Below are 22,013 nucleotides of genomic sequence, written 5' to 3' on the forward strand. Positions count from 1 at the left end.
ATCGTCTGATCTGCTTCATGCCTAAGAACTTCGTTGGAGCACTGCTTGGTCATCTTAACTATGTGCAAGCCAGCTCAGTTAAGTGTAACTGTGGCTGCCAGTTATCGATCGTGAGGCCTCAGATACAACATTTTCTACAACATGGGCATGATATTTTGATGACCATCTGTCTTATTTTCATCTCCAAGTAGCTGGTGATGCTAAGCCGAGAACGATAATCAATGACAGTGTGTGTGTAATACACAGAACATTAACAGAAAAAACCCCACGAAATTGAGTTTCTAAAAATATAATATTTTTTGCTGGATCCTCCTACCTTAAGAGAATTACCCTGAGAAGACTACCATGAACACTATTCTGGAATACATCATCCATAATTAGGAATAAATCAGTTATGTTAAGCACTTCTGGAAATGAACTTATCATTTAATAACACAGGGTGGAAATATGTTATTCAGCATGATTCGTTTACATTTTTCCTGTATAACTCTGATCCAGGAGAGCAAATTTTATGATTAAAACAGAAAACAAAACCTGAATAATTCCAACCACAGTTGATATCCCAACATAAATAGGGGAAATCCACAGGAAATCCACTCAATGAAGAGCTACACGTAAATCACGACTGCTGAGAAGCATTGGTCTTCCACAGAGAGGAGCCCCAAATGGTTATCCAATACCATGCAGTACTGGCTATCGGTTAACCAGCCCTGGAAACATACACGAGGGTGAGCAACACTGAACTGGACTCAGCAGGTCATACATGTGTTCATCCATCTATATGTATTAACAATGGTTAGAGAGGAGGCGGCTGTGAATTTGGGAGTGGATTTGAACATGGATGGGTAGGACAGAGGTAACGGAGGGGAAATAATAAGAGATTTTAATTAAAACAAAACAAAAAGGTTCATAGCCGGGACACAAATAGTTACTTTTCTTGTTCAGTAGCACGTTCCATGACCATAAGGAAGAAGTGTCCAGGTCAGTGGCCTGGAAGCCACTGATTTCTCCATGTTTTATGATTCAGGTAAGCAGTGTCTTCAGCAATAGGTTCTTACAGTCAAGTTCTATAGCATAAACAGGAGCACTGGCAATGGCCTGTAACGTCAGGATGTGTGTGTAGGATCTCTATGGCCAACAACTGCAGAAGAGGTAACCAGGTCCTGTCCAGGGCTTTTGGTTAGTCTGTGGTACCTCAGAATCATTCTACTAAATGGATGTAATGTCAAACTTATTCTCACACTCACTAGTTGATGCACTTGAATCCTCATCAGAGAAACTTCCTCATGTGGTAGATGATTGACAGACTCACAACTGGTTCAGGTGCAGAGAATAACAGACTGCAGCATGCTCATCCTCAAAGAGGACATTTGTTTCACACCCCACCTAAATGTCCAGGGATCAGAAAGAGGGGAGCATTGGCAATAGCCTGTAATGTCAGGAAGGCCTAGAAGAGCGGGAAACAGTGGGTGACTACAGGAAGCTCCCGGACACAGCAGGGGCACTGCGTACATAAGCTGGCATATCACGGTGGGAATCCTGACTGACTAAGTGCTACTAGACCTGAGTACGTCTGATGGTCACTCTGAGTAGAACTGTGGTCATTTGTTAACATGTTCATCCCCAAGACGGCATCGGCAAGTTCAGGAGACAGACAGCTCCAGCACACTGACTCTGGAAGGGTTAGCAAGTGAAAGCAGCAGAGATGAAGACATTTTTGTGTCTGGCCCTTAGAGGAGGTTTTCAGCTCATGACCAGTCACAACCTGTTAGATATCTATACGTAGCTGCTTTGTTATGAACTGGTATTGTTTATTAAGCATTAGTTCTACGCTGAGATTGTTAATGTTATTAAAGATGTGAAAGAGACCTTTGTGGAGGGGTTTGAAACCCAGGGATCTGTGCATACTCAGCACATAGAAGACTGAGTCTACTTCCCAGAAGGACCGATTTCTAAAGGTCGTCCTTTACCTTAGGGTCACATAGAGAGAAACAGCGATGCTGCAATAAACACAGTGGGGTCACTAGGACTTAAGCCAAGTTTGTGGAATGTTTATAATTTACATAGATAAATCTTCAGTCCTAGTAAATTCATCCAGAGTTACTTGAAAAGAAATTCCCTAAATATAAATACATTTAAACTGTAAGGCTTGGGCATTTCACTTATCCTGAGTGACTTACTAGCACGGTACCCATACTGTGATATTTCGGAGAAAGGAAACCAAAATTTCTTTTGTGTGCAGCCAAGATGTGGAAATTATGTATGTGTACTCATTAGTTCTGAAGTAAGAGAATTACCACAATTGTTTAGAATAACAAATGTAAATAAAATATGGATACTGTAGAACTGGCAACTTGATACTATCTGTTGAATCAATAAAAACCAAAGTTCATATGATCCAAAGCTTGGAAATTAAATAATCCACAATTTCATTTTTCACTAAAATATTTATTTGAGGTATCTTACTGAAATAAATAAGAGTAGTTTTTCTAATACTAATAAGTACAGATATCTATTTATGTTATTTTTTTAATTGAAGCATATCAGATTGCTTTTCCTAGAACATAGCACATGAAATATTAGGAAAAAGAAATACCTCAACAATCGCACCCCTAAATTACACCTCCGAGGCTTCTGGACCTCAGCGTGACACGATTTGGTGGAAGAAAAGCAGACATGAAGCCAGGGCCTGGACTTCTCTGTCTATTTGCTACATATCATAGCCAAGACTCCTCCTGAGCATTCGCTCCTTACCTTCAAAACAGGAATGACTTTAATTATGTCCACTTCACAGGACGGTTGGGAATATTAACTACATTAATACACAGAAAAGCTCTTCATGGATGTCAAAGAGCTGTAAAAATATTATGTTTAATCTCATATAAAAGAACCAATGCATATCTCCCTTCAACTAAGGAATAAGCACCCAGAATGTGTCTTCCTCAGTTGAACTGTCACCTATAAACCAGATAGGAAAATGCACCTTAGCTTAAGCACCAAGCTCAATGGATGAAGGAGACCCAGGGACTATTTCTAGTACAGTTTCCTGGGCAGTTAGGTAGGAGCTAATGAATCTCGAGAGTCACTTAAAACTTCAACAGCTAAAGGAAGGAAAACAAGAACATTTATATTTCAACACAGGGCTAGGATACAAGCTACTTCTTATTTTGTGATTTCAAAGTCATCTATGAAGTCTTCACAGAAGAGACAGTTTAACCACTTATAGTTCTATGCATGTGTGAACACAGCATTCTCTTGCAGTAAGATAAAATACTTAATGACAGAGTAACTGAAATGAATAATCTCTACTGTAAACTTAGATAATTACCGGCTAAAATGATTAGTTACAGGAACACAGGAAAAGAATTCAGTACAATGATGATTTTAAAAAAGCCATATTTACAGATACATCATCTTAAAACACAAAAAGAACTCACTACAAAGATTAAAGAGATCACTGTAGGTAAATGTTAATACACTTAAAACACTAACAATGACACCGCTTAAACATAATAGAAAAATGAGCTTTTCAGTATTTTGACGGCTAGTAACAAAACACAAAATAACCACCTAAGAATTTATGATCAGGAGCTGTACTACTTAAAGTTCCAAAGAGAGTGTTACAGTTTAAACTCATGCAAACAACTAGTTATCATAGTTTAGCGTCTTCTTAAAACACTACCGAGAAGAGAATGATGACTCATAAGCTAAAGATGCCGAAGGCCCTTTCAAAAATGTCATTTACACTGGCTATGTAGGTCAGGTCATACAAAACTAGACTAATTTACCTTCTTTCTTATGTATTCTGTCTTGTTATAACAAACATCTATCTACTAATGAAAAATTATTTAATACCTTCTTTTTTAAATTCCTCTGCCTTATCAGTTATAGATATACATGTAGAACAAAAAGTAAATGTTTCAGTAGGAGTGTAAAATTAAAATTCATTGTAAATGGTGTGAAATAGGTTTACTGAAAAGGAACCAATTGCCAATTATTACTAGGCTGGTGTATAACAAAATCAATTCATTCAACTTAAAATAGTATCTACTAATAGTTACTGATTTTAACTTTGTAACCTTGCTTTACATCTGTGAGAGTTAAGTCTGAACATCCGTGCAATGACGCGATGGCGCTTCATTCAAGCTCCTCACTCTCTTTGGTGAACAGGTCTGCCAGGTCAGCCACGGTCAGTGCAGAGGCTTCAGAATGCTTCCCAGACGAGCTGGTGTGGCTGCAAGATTTCCAGAGGCACAGTGAGAAGGCATGGCCAGGAGTTAGTGACTGTGTGTGTGACAATAAACGGAGGCACAAATCTACCACATGTAGCGGTCATCCCTGAGCCAGAAGTAGACAGTAATTGTTACATCTTGTCAAAACCAGTGAAAATGCCAAATAATTCTGAAGCTTTGTCAGAAAACGCTTTCTATGAAGAATTAATAAAAAAAAAATCCAAACAAATAAAAAACAGAAAAAAAGACATCTGACAACTGGTGCCAAGCAGGTTCTAAACTCGCCGAAATTTAATATTATTTTAAGAAACTGAAATAAAAATCACTGATGTCTGCAGCATGTGACAACAAAAACAAAAAAACCTTCAGGTTTAGATGAAAAGCCCTTGGGATGACTGGCACCTTTCCTGTTAGCGCAGAGTATGGAATTTCTGGTTTGAGAATGTTTCTGTTACAAAGTACCCTGGAGATGCCATCCCTTTGAAAGAGCTATCATATCATCTCTCTTTGGGTGACTTCCAATCCGTCCATCCAACAGGGAGGGAAGAAGGTACTCGTTTATTTCAAGATGACTTTAAAGGAAAATTCCCATGCAAATGTTACAAGTTTAATGACTGCAAGGCCAAGTCCTAAAGTTCAGACTGTTCTGATCATTCTATTACTCTGATGCCTATGGATCTGACACAAATCACCAGCCAAGACTGTAAATTCAATTGACCTGTGACTGGTAAGCATAAACTATAAGACATAGATGCGTGTTTAGTTTCACACATATCAGACAAAAATTTAGGTAAGTCAGAACAATAAATTTCATTTAAAAAGTAATTGAACGTGGCAAAGATAAGCCAGATAATTTTGCATATTATAACCTATTAAATTAACTTATGCCAAACATAGGATGTCCAAAGCATTAACTGGGACATACTTTGGATAGAAAGCTTTTCTTTGGTTTTTACAAACAGTGTTGGTGTTTACATCATTTGTTGTCATCCTGGAGAGGATGATCTAAAACTCTCGAATGATGGGGAACCCCTCCCATGAGCTGTTACCTACCTCCTCTCAGCAGTCTTTAGCATTGCCTGCATCCGCTCTTCTATTGTTGCTTTAATTAAGAATCTATGTACAATAGTAGGTCTAGAAGGCAAGTAATAATTGTAAGTTTAAAGACTACCTTAAGACAAATGAGTAGAAAATGACCTTACATGCACATGCTACATCCATTAGTCCACTGGTGCCCACTTGTGGCAGGACTTTATGACTGTGGTCAGGGACAGGTCTACAGTGCAAACCGCCAATGTGATCTTCATGAACTAACACTTTCATGGAAATGAGAAATCAGTTGCATGGATAATGCAGGACAAGTTCAACTGAGAGAAGGGAATGAGGTACTAAGCACAGGAGGATCAGGAAGAGCATGCAGAGAGAAGACAAATGTTCATGTCCATTAGTGGGATGGGCACACGCTTGGGAAAAGCTAAAAAGTTTCCAGGGCCAACAGCAGGCTAGTATGGCACACATGTGTTATAAATGCAACAGGTCAACATGAGGTTAGAGGTGGCCAGGGTTCAGATCATAAATGGTAGTCCTGCAGGATGTGATCAGGAACTGGATTGTGTGGTTATAAAGAAATGTGCTCCAGTGGTTATGCATATTTTGATTTATGCTACACTGCACTGTGGAAATGCTCTGGCTGCTGTGGAGGAAGGGAAGAGATTTGAAGTCATCCTGCCAAGAAGAGATGGATTGCGCCTCTTGTCAGTGAGATAAGACGTCAAAAGATAAGGAATATCTTTGAGGTACAAAAATCAAGACTAAAATAATCTGAATATAAGACATACAGAAAAGTCATAGATTTCCTGTCAGAGCAAGTATAGATGATAAAAGTCACAGTAAAATATGAGAAAAGCTTGGGCTGGCTGAGGGTAGCCCAAATGTAGTTTTGCTTTACCTGTGCCAAACTTGAGATGTCTAGTGGATATCCTGGGGGAAAATATAAAGTTCCTAGATACATGTACAGATAACAACTAGATATATAAAGCCGGTAATTTCAAGTTTCAGGGACACACCATGAAGGCTGTCCACCTACACATACTACTTGGTGCCAGGGCACTGGGTAAACTAACAACTAGGGAGGGTGGGTAAAAAGAACCACTGCACCACTACAGGAAGTAGGCCACCAATTACACTCTAAGCCTCATTTCAGTGGCATTTCACTCAGGGGTAGCTACCAAAACAGACATGCTGACAGAAAAGGAGATCAAGGAGGCAGAGGTGGACTGTAATGGAGTGCCACTTTAAACATGATTAACACTCAGACATATTCATGTGATGTATTTCACGATGCAGTCTCTTGAGAATATGAGAAGAGGTAGGATTTAGGACAAATGGGATGAAAAAAGGACACTTTTTTCCACTGTAATAAAGGGACAAACACTATGCCCTTCTAGCCATTACGAGAGGCACACCCTTGCCTGAAGGCTGACAGTGACAGGCCCTGTGTCCTCTTGCCCAAACATGGGCTTTTTCTATTTCTACACAAATCATTCTCTAATTAATTTTTTCATTTAAAACAAAAAGGAAATAATCTTTAATCTTATTCTCTTCTTTTATTCTGCAACAAAGTCTCTCAAAATCCTATTCCTGTGGGCTGCACAGCCAGCGTGGGGAGCCATGGTTAAAACGTGGACAGGGAGGCAGCAGGGTGCGCCTACCACTGTCTACCTAGCCACGTCATAACTATGCAATCCTACTTATGTCTGGTGAACTAGAGTTGAACAAAATATCATTATAAATAGTTAAGCCTGTACTGCTCCATTTAAACCGCTTTTGATCATGCTCTAAATAAAACTAGTAGTCAAACTCCAATAGTAAGATTTTTATTTTGACAATTTGCAGCAGGTGACAGTTAAGCGTGTTGGTGTCTTTCCTTTTCCCAGAGCTTTTGAATTTACGTGTGCCAGAATTTATTTAGGTCTTATCCCATCACTATTCTTTTTCTCCTTTAATAATACCACTCATGTTCATAGCTTAACAATGCCACTACATGCTACTGATGTCAGTGTGAGCCTCGGCCTGGCTCCTCTCCCAGTCTCTGAACATGCGTACCTGGGACAGCCAGTAAGATCTCACACCTGCTTAGAGCAGACTTTTGTTCTGGCCCCTGAATCTGTTCTAGCTCAGGCTTCCTTTATCAGCCAAAGGCTGTCTGTCCTCCCGGCTGTCTAGGCCAAAGCCCACGACACTGCTCACACCCACCGGGCGCTAGCTATGCCCTCAGACACTGCCAGGCCTGCTCCAGAATGAACCCAGAGCCTGGCACTATGACTGGGTGCAGTGCTGCTACCACACAAGCTACCTCCTACCATCAATCACCAAGGCAAATGGCGGGCCTGCTCCCCTCACTCCCTGGCCTGCACAGGACTCGGAACGACTGTTTCAAAGCTCAAGTTAGATGTGTTCTTCCTCTGCTTCAGCTTCTCAATTAGGGCCCAACATGATCCCCAAGCCCCACTGAGCTCCGTTCCCACCTGTTTCAGTCTAGCAACTGTGGCTCTTTGCCGCTCTTGACTTACAGACGTCACGCTGATGTTGACTGTCTTAGGCTATTAGTGCGGCTGTATGTCCAGTCTCTTTCGTGCTTTGCTCAGATGTGCGCTGCTCTAAGGCTTCCAAGTCATCTGGGCTGTTTTCATCCCACCCTGCGTGAGGTTTGAAGGTCCCTCACACTATACCCTTTACCTCCTCGATCTCCTGCGTACTCACGTCCACAGAGCAATCTGCTTACAAGCAGACTGTAAGTGCATAAGGTTATAGCAAATGCTTGAAACTGTACAAGGCCCAGAGAAAGTGCTCTGCAAAAAGAACTCTGGAGGAAGCGTGCGTGTGCGGCCGATGAACACCACCTTCGTAGGTGATAATGGAACGAGGTGCTCTGCTCTGCGGGAGGCTACACTGTCACTGGGAAGAAGGAAAGGATGCAAAGACTGAGGACTAAGGCAGTCTCTTAACGATGAAAAGAAAGGCTACTTCCTGGGAAGCAAAGGTCTTAATGGCCTTAGGCTTCTAAGTCTGAGACAAGTCCATCTACGTTTTAGGAAAATGCTGGTATAACAAAAGGTCAGTGTTTAGGGCTGGCAAGATGGCTTAACTAGTAAAACGTGCTTGATAAACTTTAACCTTAGCACTAGGTTTTTTTTACTTTGTATACTTATTTTATGCTGCATATGCACCTGCATGCCAAAAGAGGGCATCAGATCCCGTCATAGATGGTTGTGAACACTCATGTGGCACTGGGAACTGAACTCAGGACCTCTGGAAGAGCAGCCAGTGCTTTTAACCGCTGAGCCATCTCTCCAGCCTAGCCTAGAGCCTAGGCTCTCCAGCCTAGTGAGATGCAGCATATTAGAGGCCAGCTAACCTACAATATGCAAACCACCAAAGTGCAAGTACGGTTGCCTCCCCAATGGAAGTGGAGAACTGCCTTCTGCCCTCAGTGCACGACTGCACGCACATACCTGCACTTACACGTAGACTAAATTCAACTGCACTCTAAATGACATTGGGAGGACTTCAGAACCCTGTATGGATTAGTTATGCTACTTTGCCACATTTTATTTAGGGTTTTTTGGAAGAGTGCAAAGGCTTATCTTGATCATCAACTTGATGAGATTTAAAATTACCATAGAAACACAACTGTCAGTACATCTATATGGGCATTTCCACAAAGGTTTAAGACATGTGTACAGAGACCCATCCTGAATGTAGACAGCTGAGGTCAAGAATAAGAATCAGCACTCATCTGTCAGTGTTTCCTCACTGTGGCTGCAATGCGACTGACTATCTACTTCCTGTTTCTGCCTCCCTGGATTTCCCACTATACTCCCAAAACCATGAGTCCAAATAAGCCCTTCCTTTGCTACTTTTGTGATGTTTGCCACAGCAATGAGAAAAGTAATTTAAGTACTGAATCTGTCTCTTTTTCTCTTAAAATTAAAGCTGTATTGGTTTCAAGCTGAAGTTTATGCAACAGTCTAGATTTTTGACTCTGGCATGTCAAACTTTATTTACTACTTCTCGTGTTTTACCTCAGCAGTTCCAAACTGCTTACAATTCTAGGAAATGTCAGCTTATCTGCCCTTTATTTTCTATACACGCAACTCTTCCACAATAGTTTTCTAGCCTAACTTCAGCCTAATGCCTTTCTTCAGAACACAAAGCATATTGTTCTTGTTCATAAACTTTAAATCATCTTTTACTTGTGCTACACAGTGTCCTTTTATGTGTGTTTCTAGATGGGAATAGATTATGTCTTATATGATTGGAATCTTTAGCATGTAGCACAGTGCCTGACATAGTTTAATGCTCAGTAATACGTACTAAATAAGGGCTTAGTGTGTGGTTTGTGTGTGTGTTTGTGTGTCTTCAGACATTCAAGGCCTCTAATACCCATGAGGTAATAACTAGGAAGCCAAGTTACTGATTCTCACAATCTAGTATTTGGATAAAGAAGTTCATATCATAAATAATGACTTTATTACTGCACTTAATCAAACCATCTTTAACTACATTGACTTATTGGTTCATTCACTCTCTCTGTGTGTGTGTGTGTGTGTGTGTGTGTGTGTGTGTGTGTGTGTGTGCGCGCGCGCTCATCCAAGTGCCACAGAGCATGCAGACATGTAACATAGTGGAAATTTCCACATCTGACTTCATGTGATCGGTTGTAGCTAAAATAAATACTAAAAATAATGTATAAAATTATTTTCAGATGATGTACAAGGTGAAAGAAACATAAATCAATCTTATGTTTAAATTTAGACCCTTTCTTCAAACACTCCAGGCTGTAATAAAACAAAAACAAAAAATCCAAAAACAAAAAACCCTAAACAATTTCTGGTCCCAAACATTTCATGTAAGGGAGAGTTCAGGTAATGTACCCTTAAGAAACACACAGGGTATGATAAACATAAATAAAGAATTTAAATGTTGAATTAGTTCCTCATAACCTGAAGCAAGATAATAAGTGCCAACTTTAGCCCTTACTTTGTCTGTCCAATTCGGTGCACTCTCCCAATGGCCTGAAGCTCATGGGCAGGGTTCAATATCGGTTCCACCAGGAGGACATGAGTGGCTTCAATGATAGTTAATCCATTAGAGCCTGTATGCAGGGGCAGCAGCAAAATATTGATCTGGGGATCATATTTAAATGCTGAAAGGTTCTCCTAAAAGAAGAAAGGTACATTTTAATTTTAGCTGGATTGATTAAAATAAGAGCAGTTATGTTATAGCTCAAGATGAACATGGCAGTGAAGATTAAATGCTAATCCACCAACTTTTGGAACTGGAAAGTTGTTTTTCTTGATTTTGAAGATAATCATACACTTTTGCTTTTATAGCATGTAGTGGTATGTAACATCACAGATATATGTGTTACATGAAAACTGAACTGTGCAAGTGTAGAGGAAAGTGAGGGAAAAGAAAACGATGTGAAATTAATGTGAGGTAAGATAGGAATCTACTGTATTTTCAGTTGTTCTTGTATGTGGTATGTATCAGATTAGAGGTGTGACTATTAAATTTGATATAAACAAAATTTTAACCACATGTACTTTTTTCTGAGAAAGAGAGAGAGAGAGAGAGAGAGAATCTTTAGATTGTCTAGATAAAAAATATCTATTGTATTTTTTATTTTGTTTTAAAATGTTAATTTCATAAATAATCAAGAACTTAAAACCTTCTTATAGGGTTCAGAACAGAAGATAAACTAAGGCAGCTAGAAAACAGTAGGATCAGTTTGCACCTGATCTGTTAAAAACACAAGGGAAAATTTGACACACCTGGAATGTCTTAATGCGACTGATTTGTGTAAATTCCATGTTGTTGTCCGTGAGAGCTTTTGAAATAATATCTAACACATCTTGCCACTAGAACATAAAAGTGAGAAAAAAGTGTTTACACACAGCTTTCGGCCAGAGAGATTTGAGGAGGGAATAAATCATAATTAAGCCACAATATCTTTCATACTTCAGTTAAGTGAGCAAACCCAAACGCTCAGAGGAACCAGCAACACCAGCTCTGTGGGGACAGCACTTCCCCATCAAATACTGTAGAACAGTAATATAATAAAATACAAACATCACTGAAAACGTTTAAAACAGCGGTGTCTTTAATAGATATAGTTCATCTTTTTAAATGTAAAACTAGAATTTTAGTATATTTATAAATAACAATTTACTTATAGTACATTAACTACTTTTTCTTAAATAGACCATTTCACTCGTGAGTGAATCTTTGAAGGTTACAGATTCTAACTTTTCAAATATCAAAAATATCTCTAAATGACATCAATTTAAAATTTAATTTTAATAAAAATATGTAGTGATAGGAACTGCCTTTATAAAGTATCATCACATTTCTCTAAACATAAGGACACAGAAAGAAATGGCATTAATTCTGAGTCTTAGCTCTATATCAGCAGGTATTTATAAGTAGTACTCAGATAGACACTTATTAGAGGCAGAAGACCAGCTAGACTGAAGCAGAAAGCCTTGATTATACCGTTGAGAAAACGAGCGCTTTGGCCCCCGGATCTTTAAGTTGTATTTTCATCAGAGTTCTGACCACAGCCTCCACTTTTGTAGAATGGCTACCCTTTGAACACAAAGAGGAAAATACATTAGCACCAAACAAAACCTAGTTAAGCAAGGAAAGAAAATTGGTATAAACCACTTCATTCAAACTATATATAACAGAGCAATTATATAAATACAATTTTATATACATATATAAATATATAAAAACTTGGCAAATATATATGTGCTTAATCTTTACTTTGTTTACTGGGAATTTTCTTTACTGTCTAATTGCAGAAATGAATGAGTTTACCACCAAGGTGTGTAAAGTAGACAGCTCAGCAGGCAAGCATGCTTGGCATGAGCCTGATGACCTGAATTTGATTTCCCAGAGCTCACAGAACGGACAGTCATTATCTACATGCTGTCCCCTGACTCTGCACCCATGCCATGTCATGCACTGTCTCCCGTGTCTCCCAAATCTAAGAATAAGGATTTCTTAAAAGAATTTACATCCAGTTAATTGAACACAAATGCATTCTAGAAAGTCATACAATATTGATACCACACAGTGTAGTTAGGTTTTATAGCTACTAAATACTGTTACAATAAAGAAGTAGAATGGATATTAAAAAACCTTCCTCACTATTCCCTTCATTTCAGATGTTTTAAGATTAGAAATGTAAGAATACAAAGAATGAAAACTCAAGGCACCTTGAAAACTGAAGGATTCAACCAATGAATACAATTTCTTTGCAATGGCATGACCATGGACAATGACAGAGACACAAGATGTCCACTAACACACAGGCAGATAGAGTCACTTTACAAGATACTTTTTGTTTTTTTTTTTTCAATCTTTCAAAACTGTTGCATCACAGGAATATGGAAATAGAAAAGTGGTTTAAAACCTGAGGAATAAACAAATGATGAACCCATGGTCAGTGTGTTTAACCTAAGCCCCAGTGGATAAGCAATCAGTAATGGCTTTTCAGATCTTAAACATGCACACTACTATGACCTAAATCAAGGTGTAGAAGAGGACAAGCCAAATGCAAACGGACTGCCACAGCAGCATTCACCCTTTCCTCAATGCTCTCAATATATTTATTTTTACAGGAAAAAAAATACCAGGTAAACAAGGAAGAAAGCTACCCTAATTTAATGGGAAGACAATATTTTGAAGAAAAAAAAAAGGCTAAAAATTTGCATGTTAACATAAGGAACTTATATTTACTTTTTAGACAAACAGCATCTCAATTATACATACAAGGTTTAAAATATGTTAAGGGGACTGCACTATCTCATACTACTGATTTCATAATAAAGAGAAAACAGGAAATGAATACAAAGTGAGACTTCCGACCTTCGAACAGAGCCACTCATATACCCTGTAACATGCCACCGGGAAAGCGGTTCACTTCCGGTACGGCTCAGTGGGGAAAGCACTCGCTGACAAGCCTGATAACCAGACAGAGTTCTATCCTTCTAACCTACAAACACACTGTCCTCTTACCACCACATGCAGGTTCATGCCAACGCACGTAAGAAATATACGCTAAGCAAAGTACAGGATAAACATGAGTCCTTTAATCTCGTGAGCTGTTTCTTTCTCAAAGACCAAGAGAAAACAGAAAAAAAAAATTTTTATAAGCAACATTTCAAGATGTTCAATGGTTCTCAAAAAAATCCACATAGGTTCTGAGCCATTTGAGTCCCAATTCAATTACTAAGAATAACTGTGTCTAGAAACCAAAAGCTCTCTCTTCCCAAGAACTATAGAGGGGGAAAGGCTAGTGGGAAGGACTGTCCGGGACCCTGTGTCTCTATGGCTCTGTTTTGAGTCCTCACGCCCTTCATAGATTTGCAAACAGAACAAGTACATAGTGTCAGAACTGTGTTTAGGCAGCTTCGTCTCTCCAGAGGAAACCAGAGCCAAGACCTCACAATGTAGCCCCGCTGACCTTGACCTCACACCAGTTCTCTTCCTGCTTCAGACTCGCAAGGCCACACTCTACTTACATGCCACACTGCTAGTCCTTTGCCTTGTAAGATGGTAAGTTGAAAGTTCATTGCCTCTGTGAACATATCTTCATTAAAAACTTGTAATTCGTTAAGTCAAAAGAAAATGCTCTAGACAACAACAGATTGCTGAAGTAAAAAAAGGGCACAGAAAAGTACTAACACAATGATCTCTGCAAGTGTGGCTGCACATCTCCCAGTCAGATCCAGAGCACACCGAGAAAGCTAGTGTTGCTAGCCGATTTCCGCAGGGATCCCCTCTCTACCCTCCAAGGCTGGAATCAGGCAGGCTGCCATGCCCACCCGGCTGTGTGTGGGTTCTGAGAATCTGAGCTATGCCCTCATGTGTGGTGTGCACTGTAACCCCTGAGCCATCTTCCTAGCAGTGGCACTGCACTTCCTTAGTCCAGTCATGAGTGTGTGGGCACTTGGCTGCTGTGGACGAGTGATGCTTCCATGGACTGGGACAAGACAAAAGCTTCAAACACTATGCTCATAGCTACTGCTGCTGTTTTTCCACTCAAGAGATGAAGTCAGCAGGCAAGATAGTGACATGGTTAATGATAAAGAAATGGCCTCAAACCTTCCTGTTAAGTGTAATAGAGAATAAACTACATTTTTGGTAGGAAGTAAACATATAAAAAGTTAACAAAATATATCAGCACTAAAGTCTAACAAAGGGAATTTCCTATGAAATCTGGCCTAGATGTCATGTAGTAGCATAACTCTAAATCATAAATGTCGGCAGATTCTTATTCTAATAGGTATGACTTACTTTAATCAGATTAAAAAGTTATAGTTATACATTTTTCCTGCAAAACTCTTAAGAATTTAAATTCTGAGTTAAAATTTTTACCGTGCTGAAAGGATTGAAAGAATAGTGTTTCCTGCCGCATGTTTAGTGGACTAATAGAATTATAACAATAATGCAACGAGAGAGTGTCTGGCTTAGAAGTTTGGCCATCCTTGCCCATCTAGAATAAAACTGCTATACTAATGCAATTTTGGGATAAGGTGCTCTGTGGAGAGAAGAATGCAAGGATAGTAAAAAAAAAAAAAATCTTTATGCAGTATCTTAGTTAGGGTTTTACTGCTGTAACAGACACTATGACCAAGGCAACTCTTATACAGGACAACATTTAATTGGGGCTGGCTTACAGATTGAGAGGTTCAGTCCATTATCATCAAGGTGGGAGCATGGCAATGTCCAGGCAGGCATAGTGCAGGAGGAGCTGAGTTCTATATCTTCATCTGAAGGCTGCTAGCAGAATACTGGCTTCCAGGCAGGTAGGGTCTTATAGCCCACACCCACAGTGGCACATCTACTCCAAAGCTTCTACTCCCTGAGCCAAATTATATTAAAACCACTACATTCACTCCTTGGCCCCTATAGGCCTGTTCACGCCCATGACTCGATGCAGGCCATACCTAAAGATAACATAATGTATATCATTTAGTCTAACTTCAAAAGTCCCCATAGTCTACAGCAGTCTCAATAATGTTTGAAGTCCAAAGTTCAGTCTCTTCTGAGATTCATGTAATCACTAAACTGTGATCCCCAAAGAAATACAGGAAACCAGCTGGGCAAACTCCAAACTCTGCATCTCCATGTCTGATATCAAAGCATTCTTCACATCTTCAACTCCTTTTTCTTCTGTGTTGACTGCAACAAACTTCTTCCTCCTGGGCTGGTTCCACTCCCCATTAGCAGCTTTCCTCAGCAGGTATCCAAAGGCTCTGGCATCTCTAACATCTTGGGAGTCTCCAAGTCAACGTCAACTTTACAGCTTCTTGTTCCACACATGATCTTCTGGGGTTCTCTAAAGGGCTGACATCACTTTTCCAGATCTTTAATCTGTAGCAATCTCGGGTCTGGTTGACCTCACTCCACTGCTGCTGTTCTTGGTGGTCAGCCCATGGCACTGGCATCTCCAATACGCTGGGGTCTTCTGCTGCGGCTAGGCTTCACCAACAGGCTCATAGGCTCTCCAATGGTGCCAAACCTCAAGTCCTTTGCATGACCCTTTGAGTCCTGGTCCGTCAACTGCAACTTAGGCTGCACCTTCACCAACGGCCTTCCATGGCCTGTCACAGCGCCAAGCCTCAGCTGCTCCACATGACTCCTTCTTGTGTCTTCAAAACCAGTGCCACCTGAGTGACTACGCATTACCAAGTCCAGCTGCAGCACAAGGCTATCTCCGGAACACAGCTTCTCTGTGCTGTCAGAAAACACTTCCCAGAAGATTTCACCTCAGTGATGCTGGTGTCTTCTTAATCACTGCCAATTCCTCAGCTCCAGCTCACCAGCATCAATTGCCCAGTAGTCCCTTCTATTCTTGACTCTAAAGCCAGGGCCACATGGCTGAAGCTGCCATGTTCTGCTGCTTGCTCAGGCTGGAACATGGCCCCCCTTTTTCTATATCACCAGCTTTCTGTGTTCCAACTCCCTCACTGACTAAGCTTGGCTCTCCTGGAACTTGCTCTCTAAGTTGACCTTGAACTCAGATATCTGCACGGTTCTGTCTCCTGGGATTATAGTATGTACCACCATGCCTGTACCTGAACTGAGCTGGTTGGGATCTTGCACCAAGATTACCGCTTCCTTAATTCAATTTAATATCCTTGAACACAGGATTCAGCTGTGCCCCTTTAATACTCAAAATGTTTTATATTTTTCCTTTATCAGCCTGCTATGCTTATTCAAAATGCTCTTTATGTGGTTTAACCAGAAAACACAGTCTATGATGGGCATTTTTGAGACTTCCTTTGTCAGGGCAATTAATCTGAGTTTCTTCACCTTAGCCTCAGGCAGACTCTTCAGACAATGGCAAAAGGAAGCCATGTTCTTCATCAAAATATCACAAAAAAAGCCTCGAGGCCACATCCTGAAGTTCTCCACTGAAACCTCTTGGGCCAGGTCTGCACAGTTCAAACCGTTCAAATCACTCACAGCAACACAGTCTTCTATATTCCTAATAGCAGGGCTCATTAAGCCCCATTTAAAGCATTCCATAGCTTTCCAAATCCAAAGTCCCCAAATCCGCAGTCTTCTGAGCAAAAGCTTGGTCAGGCCTATCACAGCAATACCCTAGTCCCTGATACCAACTTCTGTCTAACAGTTTTACTGCTGTGAACAGACACCATGACCAAGATAACTTATAAAGACAACATTTAACTGGGGCTGGCTTACAGGTTCAGAGGTTCAGTTCATTATCATCAAGGCAGGAGCATGGCAGCATCCAGGCAGGCAGGGTGCAGGAGGAGCTGAGAGTCCTACATCTTCATCTGAAGGCTGCTAGCAGAATACTGACTGGCAGGCAGCTAGGATGAGGGTCTTACAGCTCACACCCACAATGACACACCTACTCCAACAAGGCCACACCTCCCAAATAGTGCCACTCCCCGGGCCAAACATATTCAAACCACCACATGCATGGAATGGAAAGACACATCATAGTTGACTTAACTCTGGTTCCTTCACATATGCTCCTATCTGCTGAGATCCCTTATAAAAAGAGAGGCAAGGAAGTGGAAGACATTCAAGATCTCCTTGCTGCAGTATCAACAGACTACTTGACTTGATTTGAATAAATAAAATTACTCAAACAAAAAATATCACTGCTTTGTATTTTTAATAACTTCAAATAAATGTAAATAGCGTGGGGTTCACAGCTGGAAGTAGGGCATGCCAAATTCGTGATGCTCAACAGTGAGCTCATTGCACGTAGCATAGTACCGAGCCTTTTTATTTACATCACCAGGGTGGGGTTAAGAGAGTGGGGTGGAGGAGAGAGGTAGGGAGTAGAAGAGGAAGAAAGACTTAGAGACAGGACAAAGATAGAGAGAGGGGGGAGAGGGGCATAAGGGGGAGGAAAGGAAGGAAGGGGCGAGGGAGAGAGGAAGGGAAGGAGGGAGGGAGAGAGAAATATGAGTGTGAGTTTAAGGTCTATTCCTCCTCACCCCCCACTTAGGGATTCCAATGACTCTGCTAACTCCACCTGTAGACTTAGAGGTTAAAAGTTCTAAAGTACACCAGAGAAAGACAACACGATCTGTTAACAAACAAAAAAATGACATTTGTGTTTAGACTACTTACGTAAATAAGGAAGTCATATTTTTAAATATTTTATACCTATTACATATTAATAGATATTTCATGCAAGTAAAATAAATGTAGAGTGTAGTATATAAGCAACACATCTAGTCAAGTTTAGTGTAGAGGAAATATCACTTTAGAGTAAAGGCAAAATGAATTCATGATTAAAAAGCTAAGAACTCTAAAACTGGTCATTCATATTTTTTGGCAAAATTTATTGAAGCTGTCTAACACAGAGAATGAAGAATGTTAATGATGGTTTCATGGATAAATAAATACTGAGTAAGGTTGCCTTAGAAAACAGAAAGGTAATTAGAAAGAAAATTAGGTGGTGCTTAAAATTTGGGTGCTTAGAAAATTCTATGAAGGGGATGAGTAGGCATGGGGAGGACAAGAGAGGATTGGGGTTGAAAATGATCAAATACATTATACATTCATATAACCAATGTTAGAAGAATCCCATTACACACTTAATGTACTGAAAACCTATTTGAAGGCAAAGCTCAGTGGTATAACACTAGGAAGATATTCTTTGATGTGTAACTTTAATCTTTCTACTTGATCCTATGATGACAAAATTTACATTATAACACTGCACATGCTACTATTCTTTTCTGCATGTAGATATATCTGTACTTATATAATAAAACATGGCTATCAGCAAATTATATTAAGAACACTGACTGCTCTTCCAGAGGTCCTAAGTTCAATTTCTAGCAACCACATGGTGGTTCACAACCATCTGTAATGGGATCTGATGCCCTCTTCTGGTGTGTCTGATGACAGCTACGGTGTACTTATATACATAAAATAAATCTTAAATACACACACACACACATCTATTTAAAAAAATTAAACACACTCAACAGGAAGGAGGCAGAATACTTATACAAATTTCTTTATATTTTAAAGAGAAAAGCCAGTGTATTCTGACCACAGCTAGAAAAAACTTATATGTATTGATGGTCATACAGGCTATCCCTGGAACTAAAATCAGAAATGATTCACATGATTAGAGTGAAGTGAGAATAATATTTTATTTTATATTACTCTAGAGTAACGGAGTAAAATAAGAATGGGGGTAAACACCAGTTTTTACTTTATGACACTTTCAAGATGTTTATTTTTCCATTATTTTATTATTTCTACTAAACATTTAAGAACTATCTTCCTGTATTTTTTAATCAACCATAAATTGGGTTTTAGGGGAAGAAGTGGGAGGTCTATATTTCTAGGATTTTTAATGCACTACTCCAGTGATATTACCACGTGTCCACATACTACAGTGAGCTGCCTCTGGACCAACACATTATCTCCTTCTACAGGCCACTGTACGTACAGAACCCTCACTGCCTATGGATGCCCAATATGTACCTAGCACAGAGGGTAAGTTTACCTTTACTAGATATGGGGCATTCACAGCACAGAAACATTTTATTCTTGAAGTCATTACCTGGAGTGATTTTTGAAAATTTATATATATGAGAATTAAACAGTCCTAAGGCTGTTTTTGAAAGTTTCCTCTGAGAAATGTAATTTCAATGATGACATATTGACACAGCTTAGTTTCCTCTACTACACGATCAGGAAAAAGATGTTCTCTAGTCAATAATTTGAACAACTGCGATGGTACTGCATGGTAATATATTTTTCCATAGCTTCCCTTAGAGGTTTGTAACGTGCACAGGAATGGTCAAATGCTCCCATGATGGTGCAGGAGAAAGTCAGCTCCTATTTTGGTATTTTTGACTTTCACCCTGTACTTTTCCATTTGGAATAGGCTAGCTAGCTCTTTCCTGGTGCCGAGCTGTCATGTCTCTCTGTTCACCCCTGTTCACAAAGTAAAACCCATGCTGCTGCGAGAAGCACAGCGGTCATGTTTTGAAGCTTGTCTGACTGACTCACAAAGCAGGAGAAGTCTCAAGCACAGGCAGGAAGGGCTGCTGGCTTCCTCACCCATCTATGTGTCAGGTCACAAAGCACAATGGAGACTCTCTCTAGGCTGGGTGCGGTCTTTTATACGTGAGGCCTCACAGTCATGATCCAGTTTTTAACACGATTTGCAGAATTATTTCAGACATAAGTTACTATCTGTAAAAAAGCTAACAATCACATTGGGATCAAAGAGATACTTTATAACATCCAGGCACATTTTACTGAGTGCCTATTGCGTGCAGGTGTAATGCTTAGGACAGGGTAGAGAATCTCAAGAACAATGCCTCTTTACATTCTAACAGGGTTAACAGTCCAAGGACTGTGGTACTTGAATATGCTTGGCCCCTGAGAAGTCCTACTACTAGGAGGCGTGGCCTTGTTGGATGACGTGTGCTGCTGTGTGGGTGGCTGTGAGGGCTCCTCGTGCTAAGTCTTTGCCCAGTGAGGAAGAGGAACTCTCCTGCTGGCTGCCTTCCTATCAAGACGCAGAGCTCTCGGCTCCTTCTCCAGCTGCCTGCTCCCGCCTTGGTGACGATGGACTGAACCTCTGAACCTGTGAGCCAGCCCCAATTAAATGTTGTCCTTTTTAAGTACAGCCTTGGTCATGGTGTCTCTTCATAGCGATAACACCCTAACTAAGACAGAAGTAGGACTATGTTTTGCAAAGAGATAATTAAATAAAAGTAATTTATACTTTACATCTTCAGTCTCTATTGTGTGTCCAATTTGTCGTATGGCATGGCCAACCTTCAGCATGACTACAAACTGACTATTCAGAACTACAACTGTTAACTGGGACATCGAACAGAAACTTTCTTTTTGACAATTAGAATTTCATCTACTTATACTCTTTTAAACAAACACATCAGTACCATTTTCAATTTACCAGTTAACACTGATGTATGATAATATAGATGGTAGCTCATATAGATATTTAGATGCACACATTTAAATACAACTAGGTATAGATTTGATTTATGAAGTTATTGTATACTTACTTTAAGCAAACTCACAATTTTTTTTTCTCGGAGCTGGGGACCGAACCCCAGCTAAGCGCTAGGCAAGCGCTCTACCACTGAGCCAAATCCCCAACCCCAAACTCACAATTTTTAATTAGTTTTTTTCTACCCAGATGTTTAATTACATGTTTGAAAGTATGTACAAGCCAACTTTTGATAACTTGAGGGGAGGGGGAAGAAAAAAAAACACAGTGTGATGATATACCCAGAATTCTATACATCTTATTGCTGTACTGACTGTCTTGGAATTAGAATATAAATATAATATTTTCTCTACAAAGTTGTATGAGACTTCTCTTAGTAGATATGCTTTGTTAAAACCAAAGATCCTGAATCATAACCCATCTGCAATGAGGCCAATCTCATTGAGACAGAGTCTGAAAAGCCAATTTCTAAAGCACACTGGCTAACTATGAGGTACTCAGAATGTAAGATGATGAAGTAATAGTACACGTGTGGTGGGTGGCTGGCAAGGGAGCTGTTTTGCTGTGTCTATCTATGCTTAATATTTTGTAGTGAATAGAAACTTATATACTTAGAATCCTGTTCAGTATCAGGGTTGGGTTTACACCAGCAGAAGTGCTTGTACGAAACCTTGCCAAACACAGGCCACATGGCATGGCCACACGGTACTATGTTCTGCCAGGAGGCCTACTTCACCACATCCAAAGCGCCTTGCAGTTGTCAGAACTTGCAAGGGGAATTTTGTTTACTTTGTAACACGCCCAGTAGGTTCCAAGGTCACTTAGGAATACTGTCTCTGTTGCTACAGATGATACAGTTTTTATTTAAGTGCATACACCAAACGGATACTGGTGAGCTCAATATCTTATGTCTATGTTTAATCCACACCATGCCTTATACTGTGAAATCTCCTATTTCCAAAAATATCATTAGAAACAAAATAACAAAGGCTATTTATTACCAGTTTTGCATTCTCTGAATATCTTTTATATGATCGCAAGTTACAGGATTAAGCATTATTATGCTGTCATATTGTCTGCTATGTACAAAATTCTTGTATGAATACTTAAGAGTGAAATGAAAAAACCTTAAGGATATAGAAACTTACATATTCATATTGTTTATTAAGTACCAAAATTTGACAATAAAAGAATCTTCAGGTTTAGAAGTTGTA

The 22,013-nt window shown here is 39.8% G+C and overlaps 1 protein-coding gene across 1 annotated transcript in view; it reads right to left on the reverse strand.

Moving 5' to 3' along the window:
* Positions 1-2,427: 2,427 nt before the first annotated feature.
* Positions 2,428-22,013, reverse strand: part of Shprh (SNF2 histone linker PHD RING helicase) — a 65,711-nt gene continuing 46,125 nt past the window's right edge. Inside the window, exons 25-29 of the mRNA XM_032894981.1 lie at positions 11,790-11,882; positions 11,069-11,155; positions 10,275-10,453; positions 5,286-5,366; positions 2,428-4,234 (exon numbers count right to left, since the gene is read on the reverse strand). Of these exons, the coding sequence (XP_032750872.1) occupies positions 4,138-4,234; positions 5,286-5,366; positions 10,275-10,453; positions 11,069-11,155; positions 11,790-11,882 (537 nt within the window). The 3' untranslated portion in view covers positions 2,428-4,137. The remainder of the gene's footprint in view (positions 4,235-5,285; positions 5,367-10,274; positions 10,454-11,068; positions 11,156-11,789; positions 11,883-22,013) is intronic.

Source organism: Rattus rattus, chromosome 2, assembly GCF_011064425.1.
Source record: "Rattus rattus isolate New Zealand chromosome 2, Rrattus_CSIRO_v1, whole genome shotgun sequence".
NCBI lineage: Eukaryota > Metazoa > Chordata > Mammalia > Rodentia > Muridae > Rattus > Rattus rattus.